Here is a 10,256-nt window from a genome sequence, read left to right as displayed (position 1 = left end):
CAATTCCTGCACATTTTACTACACTCCTTTTCAAATGAATTCAGCGTGAGAAGGAAGAAATTATATTTTCTCCGTGGTCACTCAGCATTTGCTAATCTGCCAGCATAAAGCCACCCCTGACATTTTCTGGAGGCTTCCTGTTCTCTGGCAGGGTAATAAACATTATTAGCAAAGACAGCAGGGAGGCAAGATCCTGGGGAGTACAGCAGAGCTTTATGATATGTTTGCAAAAGGCGGCCAAAAAGATTACATCAATATGTGCAGAAATACAGCTGCAGCATCGGCACCGTGCGTGGCTGTGGGTTACAGTCCTCTGAAACCACCCCACGAAAAGCTGCTGTGATGTACAGCGGGGATAACTTCAGGATAAAAAAAACTTCCTTTGTGGGTTTTAAAGTGCCATGCATCTTTCTTATCGTACCATTTTAGCTAATGGGCACTGGGTGTCTGTAGTTGTGGTCCTTGAGTCCTTTAGCTGTGTATGAGGAGCTGGGAAGGGCTGGATCCGCTGGGACCGGCTGTGCCCGTGGCCATGCAGCAGCTCATGCCTCCTGTCTGCCGGTGTGCTTCTAGCCTTACTGTCTCCTGAGATGTTCTCCTCCTCTGTCTTGAGGTTGTGTGTTTTGGCAGTGCCATTTCTCCATCTGATCCTTATCGCTCTCTTGGCTGCTGGATGTCAGAGCAGCGAGGGCGCATTCCTGCTTCACAGTGAATAGAAACACGCCCGGCCTGAGCTGCAAGTATGCGCTGCCTGACGTGCTCAGCGCTGGCAATAGCAGCCCGCCCTGGGTGACACAGCCGCGCGTCCGCAGCCAGCTCTGCATGGCTCTGATGGTAGCTGGTGCCACAGGGCTGCAGCAGCTGAGACAGCAAAGACCAATACAAGAGGAGAGAGAAGCCCATCCTGAAAAAGGAGGATGAGGTGTTCAGCAACACTTGTCACATACGCAAGCACATTTTCTCTAATTATAATTGACCCTCAAGAAGGGATTAAAGAGAACACACTGAAGAAGTTCAGTACAATTATTGAAAAAGGTAATGTCCAAGAACAGGCTTAGAGTTGGCTGGGATGGAGTTAGCTTGTCGGGCACTTGAACTTACTGTGTGCTTGTTTGCAGCCACGAGAGCTTTCTCATTATTACGCTAGGTTGCACAGATTTTTCTTTTAACGTTATCCTATCTGCATCCTAAAGACAACAAAGAGAAGGATGCTTCCACTGCTCCTGCCTCCTGTTCTCTGCAGCCATCACTAACAGGGCACAGACTCTCTCTGCTCCGCTTTGCCTTGCAGAGGACGTGGCAGTGGTTTAACTGCTCGCACGTTATCAGGGCAGGCTGCAGCACAGGCACGGGGCAGGCTTGGGCTCAGCAGCTCATGCAGCTCAGCATAGGAACAGCAGAGACTTTTACATGTAGATACTTATAATGAATACCTAAGAGTATATTGCAGCCTGGGTGCAATTTCTGGTGCTGCAAGCCCATCCATTTCACAGACGTTTGCATCAAAGCAATACATTCTCCTGGGGCAATATCTTTTTCCTTGCAGTGGGTCACCCAGCACAGCATGGAACTTTTTGCAGCCTGGAAGGGGCAAGAGCTGCTGGGACCAGGGTGAGCTGCCACTGGTCCTGGTGGCTACCTGCACGTCCCCCTTCCCTGCACACTTTAGGGATGCTTTCACACTGCACTTGTGGTGACTGTGGAGCTGCCTCTGTGGGGTGCCCAATGCACAGCCCTCGGATTTGGCCAGGTGTGTAATGCTGTGCCTCCCCTTTTCCCTCTCTTCCCCATTGCAATTGCAGTTTGGAATTGCAGGGATGGCAGGAAGCACAACAAGCTGCGTGGGAAGCAGTGTTGAAAATTCACACACACAAACTGTTACCCCTGAGCCTGCACTGGGCAGGTAGAGCAGACCCAGCCTCAGAGCCAACAGTGCCTTAGGTGGGTGTGAGGAGCCCCTGGAGCCTGCATCCAGCCTTTTTCCAGGCTGTCCGGCTCTGAAAGTCGCAGCCTCCCTCCTTAAATAATTCGGGGAGTGAGGTGAGAGCTGCCCACAGCATTGCCTCCTGCCCAGCACTCAGGGGATCAGCAGCAGGGGTGTGGGCAGCGCTGCGGGACCCCGCTTGGTTTCCATGAGCTTGGTTTGCTGCACTGCAATTTTTAACTCAGTTACATTGTTTGTGAAAGGGGAGTTTATAAAGGCTTGTCACCAGGAGAACAAAGTTACATAATTAAACAATTTACCAGAGTGTCTGTGGCTTCAGTGAAACTCCATGGTGTCAGTCAGAACTCCAATAAAAATACTGGGTGATACCATAAATATTGTAAATGGCTCTAGGTGGTTTCCGAGGGCTATGTCAACTGTTGATTGCATTCAAAAAAGAAATGAACGAAATTGCAGGCGAGATGAAATTTAAATAAATAAAATAATGGGCAAAATAAAGCAAAAACATTTGCTTTTGTATTTTGAAAGTGCCGGAGGATGTTTATGGCCGGCATGAGAGAGGGCCGTTGTGTTTACCAGAATTACGAATGGAGAGCATCTGTGTGCACTTGTCTGTAGGTTGCATATGTATGTCTGCAGGGATGGCACATGGATGCTTAGGTAAGATCTGCCCACAACACAGAGAAAGCCCCTTATTTGACTGCTCGTGGCATGTGCAAACTCTAAGTGTGGAGCCCAGGAACGTGTCCGTTCCCCTGGCCCAGCTGCCAGGATCCTGCAGCCCTGCGGGGCCGGGGCAGGACCCGTGCGGTGGGAGCTCGTGAGTGCTGCTTGGAAGCGTTCCTGGAGCAAGACAAATATTTGCCAGGCGCGCTCCCACCACGCGAGTGACAAGTAAGCAGTACGGAATGCATTAATAAAATATAAATATGCCGAAAAGGAAACAAACGCCGCTTTTCTGCTCCCCGAAGAGGAGAAAACAAGGACGAAAGGGCCTCGCAGCACCTCCAAAGGCAACAATCGAGACATTCGATTTGCAGGGACTGTGCCGGAGCCCCTCGGAACACAAACTGGGGGGGTTGGGGTTGCACATCTCCCGGCAGAGCGGTGGGATTTCAGGGTGCCACGAGGCCCCAGGCAGCTGCTCCCCGGACGGGGGGGGGGGGTCGCACACCGGTGCTGGGGCCGGGCGGTGACCCCGAGGCTGTCCCGGGAGCGCTGAGGGGGAAAAAATCCCACCGGGGCCGGGCCGGGCCGCCCCCCGCAGCGGCCGCCCAAGATGGCGGAGCACGGCGGCGCGACGCGCATGCGCGCTGCAGTCTCGGCGCCCTAAGATGGCGGCGGCCGGCAGCGCCGAGGCCGTGGATGGGGCCGCGGCGCCTGTGGGGGGCTCGGCTGGGGCGGCCGCGCCGGGCCATGCGGTGGGGGAGGCTCCGCCGCTGCCGGGGCTGCAGCTGGTGCAGCAGGGTGCCGAGGCGCGGGTGTACCGGGGGCGCTTCCTGGGGCGGGCGGCCGTGGTGAAGCTCCGCTTCCCGAAGCGGTACCGGCACCCGGCGCTGGAGGAGCGGCTCAGCCGGCGGCGCACGGCGCAGGAGGCGCGCTCCTTGCTGCGCTGCCGCCGGGCAGGTGGGCACGGGACGGGGTCTGCGAGGGGGCCGCCCTCGTTCACCAGTGGCTGGGGCGGTCCGAGTGTCCGCTTAGGGCCTCCACGGGCTTCTTGGTATGGTAACATCAGTTAACGGCCACCCTTTGTCCTTCTTTTTTATAGGGATTCCGGCCCCAGTGGTCTACTTCGTGGATTATGTGACCAACTGCATATATCTTGAAGATATCGTAGGCGCAATCACCGTTCAAGACCACATTAATTCCGTACAAGACAGTGGAAATGACACCAGTAGCCTCCTTAATTTAGCAGAGAAGATGGGCGAGCTGTTAGCGAGGATGCACGACGAAGACCTTATACATGGGGATCTGACGACTTCCAATGTACTTCTGAGACCGCCCGCAGAGAAGCTGGACTTAGTGTTGATAGATTTTGGACTCAGTTTTATTTCAGGTCTTCCAGAGGACAAAGGGGTTGATTTGTATGTCCTGGAAAAAGCCTTCCTTAGTACTCATCCCAATACAGAAACTCTGTTCAAAGCCCTACTGAAGACCTATGCAGCAACGTCTAAAAAGTCTGGCCCTGTGATGAAAAGGCTGGATGAAGTGCGGCTAAGGGGAAGGAAGAGATCCATGGTGGGGTGAAAGAGCAGGCGTAGGGGTGGAGAAATACTGCTGCTTAGGTTCTGCGAGTATGGTTATTTATACTTCCCGTTGGTTTTATTTCACAGGTTACTATTTTGATAACTGTGTCTTATATTAAATAAATCTGTATGAATTTGTAACAGTGTCGTAAAGTAATTGTGAGATGGGAGCACAGATGAAAGACATAACTAAAGGTTACTTTTTTCCTAAATGTTAAATATTTCTTTTAAAATGGAGCTTTCAGTGTCATTCCACGGGCCGCCTTCTTTGTGTAATTAGAATCACACCGAGTGATCTTTCTCAGCCCATGGACTGTGGATTTCTGGGAGGTAGGAGGGGCCTGAGGGTATCTGAACACCTACCAAAGGTAATTAAGACAAAAATGCTTTTCTCAGAAAACAAATGCTTTTCTCAGAAGACTTGCTACAAAGGATTTAAATATATTATAAAGGCCAGTACACATCCTGAAATTTTTAGGACTATGAATTTCAGGACATGGGCAATGGCTGAAATAGAGGGCGACACATAAGAAAGGTACATTTATGTTTTCATTAGTAATTTTGGCTGTTTTCATTTGGTATTTTTTCCTTAAGTAAATACAGAAAAATGTTACGAACAGTTTTGTGCTGGGAAATTTCCCATTTAAGCAGAACGTCTGCTGTAAATGTCTGGGTTTGCAGCTTTATAAGTAGGACTGCTTCAATTGCGATTGCCTGCCTGGGCAGGCAGGGGTATGGGTGTTTTTTGGTAACTTTCCCTATTCTAATTAGTTTTCTGGGTTAATCCATCTGCTAGTGCCAATGTAGGATGGCCCAGAGGAAAAGTTTACGAACTCCACAATAAGCAGTCCTCTGCATTATTAGTAGAATGGGATACAAGCTGCATGCCGTGTGTGTGAGCTTTCCTGCTTCCTTCAGATAACGATTCAAAAGGCAGAATGCTGATCTCCCTGGGCGTTGTGCTGTGCAGGGCACCTCTGCGCTGCACGTCGAGGAAGATCTCTGCCCCAAAGGGGAGGGTGCACTGTTCCCTTACACTGCGGCTCCTGGAAAGCCCTTGGGCACGGCTCTGAGTGCAGGCCAGGCTGAAAGGAGGCGGTGAGGCTGCAGGCGCTGTGCATCACCGCCGTTCGCAGCCTCCCGCTCGTCCTTTCCGGACATCCCCGGCCCACGGGCACCAGGCACTAGAAGGTGCTCGCCGGCGTGCGCTGCACTTCGGGCGGTGGCGCTGCCGTAACGCTGCCGCTTCATGCCACAAAGGTTCACGGTTCGCGTCTCGCAAGTGTCCTAGCGCTGCGGGCTGCCCGTGCCCGGCGCGCATTCACTTCCTTGCCAGAGGAGCCGCCTGGGCGAGTGCTCGGCCCCAGGTGGGGCCCGGGTTCCACCGACCCAGCCACAGCTTTGCCCGAGGTCCACGTTACCCCCACTCTTCCTGGCTTTTAACTTTTTCACGCGAAGGAATCCCGCAGCCTGCTCTGGGCTTTTCCCGCGGCTGGTGTTGGAAACCAACACCCCGGGGTTTTGTTTTAACTGCTTGGTGTACGCACTGTGCTCACCCAGTGCGGAGCACGCCTGGGCTGAGGGCAAGGAGAAGGAGCTGGGTTTTTGTGCAGGGAGGCTCTCGGAGAGCTCGCACCCAGCACGGCTGCTGCTGCCTGCCCAGTGAGTGCAGCACTGCCAGCAGCGCTTGGACACTTCACGGTCCCCAGGCTGCTGGGGGTGGAGCAGGGCCTCGTGGCGTGGTGGGAGCAGGTGGATGTGAGCTAACGAGTCCCCTAACGAGGCCTGATGTGAGCCCCGACACACGGCCCCCCAGCACGCCTGGCCTCCCTGCCCACCACCCCCATCTGTACAAACACGCTGGGGCTGTCTCCTGGTGGTGCCAGGATTGAGTTATGTTTGTAGAGCCCTTTGAAGCGGCCCGTTCCTAACTGCCGTGATGTTTATTAAAATGCAGCTCTCTCTGCAGGACCGTGGAGTGGAAACAAAGCTGATGGACTGCAAGTCTTTATGGCCGGGAAGGAGCCCTGCGGCGGAGCTGGGGTCAGCTGCTTGCGCGGAGCGCCGGGCTCCTGGCAGGGACCCTGAGCCGGCCTCCTGAAACGTGCTGCGTGGTGGGACATCACACCAAGGCAGAGCACTGCAGGTAACGAAAAGCAAAATGTTTTGTTTTTTCATCGCATTATAGAACTCATTATTTAAAGGCTGGTTTTTGCACATCACTGCATTGCTGTAGTGAAAATCAGTAGGAAAATCACAGCCAGTGCATCGCCACAAAGAAGAGACTCTGGAGATGCGGCACATCCACCCTGCACCTCCGGCAGCCTCCGCTCTGTCCCTGGTTGTGCCCTTGGGAGCTGCAGCTTGGATCACGGGTGGCTCATAGCGATGCAGGGGGAAGCCGGGATGCTCGCCCTGCCCCAGGCAGGCTGTTTGCACCAGCCCTAGGGGTGTGCACGGCCCCCAAAAGGCCTGCCTGCCTCCTGGAGGGCACGGGAGGGGCTGGCAATGCGAAAGGGGACGGCTTGTATCGCACACAGCCACTGGGTGTCTCCCTGCCATCATCACCAGCGCTGAAAAAAGTCTGCATTTGGGAAAAATGGTCTTTCAGCAGAAATATTTGTAACTGCGTGCTGGACGGGCAGCTGGTCACGCTGCTGCTTTCTGCTGCATAAATATTCCTGCTTTTAAGAATGAATTTCTGTCTCAAGAGACCAACGTCGGGCCTGCCACAAACTATTAATTTCCCCTGGCTTCCCAGCACGTGCCCCTGCTTGCTTCTGGGCTTCTCCCAAAGTGCAATGAACACAGGGGTGTGCAGACGGGCTGTGGAAAGAAGAATAAAAGGAAAGAGGGGATGACAAATGGGATGCAGGTGGAGGAGTTTCATTGGAAGAATTTGCAGTGTTCGGATTTTGAAGGGAATTGCCGGTTATTGATGGAATTGTGTGTTTGCTTGTTTGTTTGTTTCCTTCCTTATTTTAGTGTCTGATCACTGTCAGTGATTTATTTTGTGGCAGTGGGTTTACCAGCCTGGCAGTGCTTTGCAATAAAAATGATAAAGTCTGTTTTGCTCACTGATGCCCTAAGTGCACAATTAAAATTACACAATTTTTGGAGATAGATCTGGGCTGTAACCTATAGGACCACTTTGAAGAAAAACAAATGGGGAAGAAAATACAAACTATTGTGGCAAGAAATAGGACTGAAGATGCAGTTGCATAATCCAGGTGTGCTGTTACCATGACTTTTGAACAGTGCCTCTTCTGTGCGGGCAGTCACTGTGTGTATATGTAAAAACTGTGCATACAAGTTATACAGTGTAGGTTTTTTAGTCTGGGCCTTGATGTCTGCAGGAAATTGATATTTTCCAGTTTTGCAAGATGCAAAACATTGATAACCTTTTGCAACCCTCCTCTCCCATCAGCGCTGATAGGAAACCAAGCTAGTGCAATAAAAGCATAAAAGCTCATTTGTAACCCAGAGTTCAGTGTGTGAGGGTCACTACAGAGAGATAAAGCCTCTCTCTGGCCCGAGCACAGGCTGTGTCCCACTGCTGTCCCTTTGGGCACCACACAGCACCTCTTTCTTCTGCGCTAAGCTCAATGTCCTCTGTCCGTAGCGGAGAGTGATGGCCCAGGAACAAGCGAGGTCTGATCCCAGCGGTGAATGGGGAGCCCAGGGAGGGGTACAGCGAGGGCAGCTGGTGCTGGCGCTGGAAAAGGAGGTGGCAGAGATGCAGTTTACAAGGAAACAAATTAATTTAACCTGAAATCCTTGAAGGCCCCTGCACGGAGCTCATAACTGGGACAGGCTGGAGGCTGAAGCCTGTGCCCCGAGGGGCCGGGTGGGTTGGTGGGGGGGACTGCCCAGGCAGGGATGTGACCATGTCTGGAAGGGGAAGATGGAGATGTGCTCCCCTTCCCCTGTCCCTCCACAGCTGGGTCTTTGTAAGAGGAAGAACAGCCCATGGCATTGATGGCTCATTATTCTTTTGAAGCTTTTTTTTCACTCACAAGGTTGATTTTGAGAGGAAAAGACTGATAGAGCTCCTTTGGTCCAGCATACGGCACAGGCTTGTACATGTGCTCCCAGTCTGGCTGATGGCTCCGTTGGGTGAGCTGTGCATGCTTTAAGCCATGGCATTGCTTTGGTGGCCTGAATCTTGCTTTCAGGTCCTCAGCCACCTTCTTCAGCGTTACACCACTACTCGAGTGACGACAAATGCTGCCACCACCCAACGTGATGGCGTTGAGGCGGCACAGGAGCCTCCCACTCATTTCTCTATCCACATAACTTTTTTACTCACCGTGTCCAGCTGTTAAAGAATGGCAAGATTAAAAAAAAAAATCATCAAAAGAAACACCACCACAACAAAAACCCCATTGCTTTCTCTTGGTCAGCTCTGTGCTTTCTTTCGGGCCCCCAAGAAGCAGCAGGAGCCTTTGCCAGGGGGCTGGGGCAGCCGCGGGGCCGGCAGCCAGGCGGATGCCGGATCCTCGCTGTGCCAGCGGCCCCCGGCAGCGCCCGGCAAAAGCTTTTGTGTCCCTTCGGCTGCTTGAAAGGAGCCGCGGCGATGCTGCGGCATCCCCTTCAGCCCCCTGCCCGGGCTGCCTGTGGGGATTAACTGATTTGTTACTGTTTGTGCAAAATTATCGACGTGCCATGGAGGAGGTGGAGGCCAGCGCTGGAGCAGAGTCCGTTCAGCGGGGGGAAGAGCCCTGGCTCCATGCTGCCTGTGTCCCCGCACTCTTCCTCTCTAACTTCTTGTTCCCTCTGTGCCAGTGATTCATGGTTTTTAGAAGCTTGAGAGAGCTTTTCTCAGTGGGCTCTCTGCTTTTTAGTCCAATTCATTCCACTCTAACTTTGATGCTCCAGGAGTGACCGGCCGGGAGCAGTAGCTCTCCAGGGAGCTGATCAGTTGTGACAAGGGAAGGGTTTCTCTGCTGAGCAGGATTTTTAGACATCTTTCATGTCATGGGCCCAACTCACCCAGGTTTTGAATATATTTAAAGCACTCAGAGGACGCTGGCAAAGTACTAAGTCAGGGGGTTACTTTGCTTTCCCTTTTTTCTCCTCGCTGCTCAGCTTCATTTAGCCTCCAATCGCGATGCAAAAAGCAGAGAGAAAACCCAGCTCCCTCGGCTTTGATCTGCTCAATCTGATAGTGCCTCAGATCTGCCTGCTGCCGTCTGTGCCCCTCGCTCGGGCTCCCCGCAGACACACAAAGACCGGCAGCCGCCGCGCTGCTCGCTGACGCTTCCCTTGGCCACGGGGGCATCCTGCCCCCCTTTTCCTTCCGATGTCCCACATGGAGGGCAGAGCTGGGAGGAAAACCTGTCCTCGGAGTTACAGCTGGGCAGCTCCCGTATTTTCTCTTTGGCTGACGATTGAAGCATCCTTGCTGTGTGACTTTGTCCCGATTACGTTAAGGGCTTGGTCATATGCTTCTCACTTGGTTTCTGAGGCTCACGCTTGTGTGCGTCAAGACTTTGCCTCCCGCTTTTCCAGTATTTCCTATGGTCCTGTCCCGCTCCGCACCGCTGGCCTTTTGTTGGCTCCTGTTCACTCGTTTTTAACAACAAAAAAAAAGTGTTTCACATGGCCTTGCAAACAACTTGTCCAACATCTGAGTCCCTATTCAAACTGAATCATCAAAAGCAGTCCCAGCTCCCTGTTTTTCTCATGCTTTTGACTTTTTAATGATGTGGATTTGTGTCTCATTTCTGCCCATGGCAGGGAAATAACAGGTAGCCAAACTTCCAGGTCCGGGTGCCTTTTTCTAGCCATCACTTGCCACTTCCTTGCAGTTCGATGCAGAGCCCAACCAGCAGGCACCCTGCAGCCTGCACTACTTGGAGCCCAGCTGAGCACGCCAGGCGGTGCCAGGGGTTCTGACCCCAAGCGTGACACCTCCACCACCGTGCCCCAGCTGGAGCTGCTGCACTTGGGAATGGGGCAGGACGAGGGCTGCCCCAGGGGCCCTTCTTCGGCTGGGGCTGAGCAAAAGGTGCGGGAGGCTTTGGCTGGGAAGGGGGACCAGGAGGGCGTGATGTGGCCACGGA

At 53.1% G+C, this 10,256-nt stretch overlaps 1 protein-coding gene across 1 annotated transcript; it reads left to right on the top strand.

Moving 5' to 3' along the window:
- Positions 1–3,243: 3,243 nt before the first annotated feature.
- TP53RK (TP53 regulating kinase) lies at positions 3,244–4,348 on the top strand. The gene is made up of 2 exons (XM_035344129.1): positions 3,244–3,571; positions 3,714–4,348. The coding sequence occupies exons 1-2, from the start codon at positions 3,280–3,282 to the stop codon at positions 4,190–4,192; spliced, it is 771 nt and encodes a 256-aa protein (XP_035200020.1). The 5' UTR covers positions 3,244–3,279; the 3' UTR covers positions 4,193–4,348.
- Positions 4,349–10,256: the final 5,908 nt, after the last annotated feature.

Source organism: Oxyura jamaicensis, chromosome 20 (assembly GCF_011077185.1).
Source record: "Oxyura jamaicensis isolate SHBP4307 breed ruddy duck chromosome 20, BPBGC_Ojam_1.0, whole genome shotgun sequence".
Lineage (NCBI taxonomy): Eukaryota > Metazoa > Chordata > Aves > Anseriformes > Anatidae > Oxyura > Oxyura jamaicensis.
This window is presented reverse-complemented; position numbering and strand designations above follow the sequence as displayed.

Excerpts from the sequence above, each read along its gene's own strand:
- TP53RK (XM_035344129.1), top strand. The coding sequence starts at position 3,280 with ATGGCGGCGGCCGGCAGCGCCGAGGCCGTGGATGGGGCCGCGGCGCCT. Across the intron at positions 3,572-3,713 it reads GCTGCGCTGCCGCCGGGCAG|GGATTCCGGCCCCAGTGGTC; the intron begins GTGGGCACGGGA and ends TCTTTTTTATAG.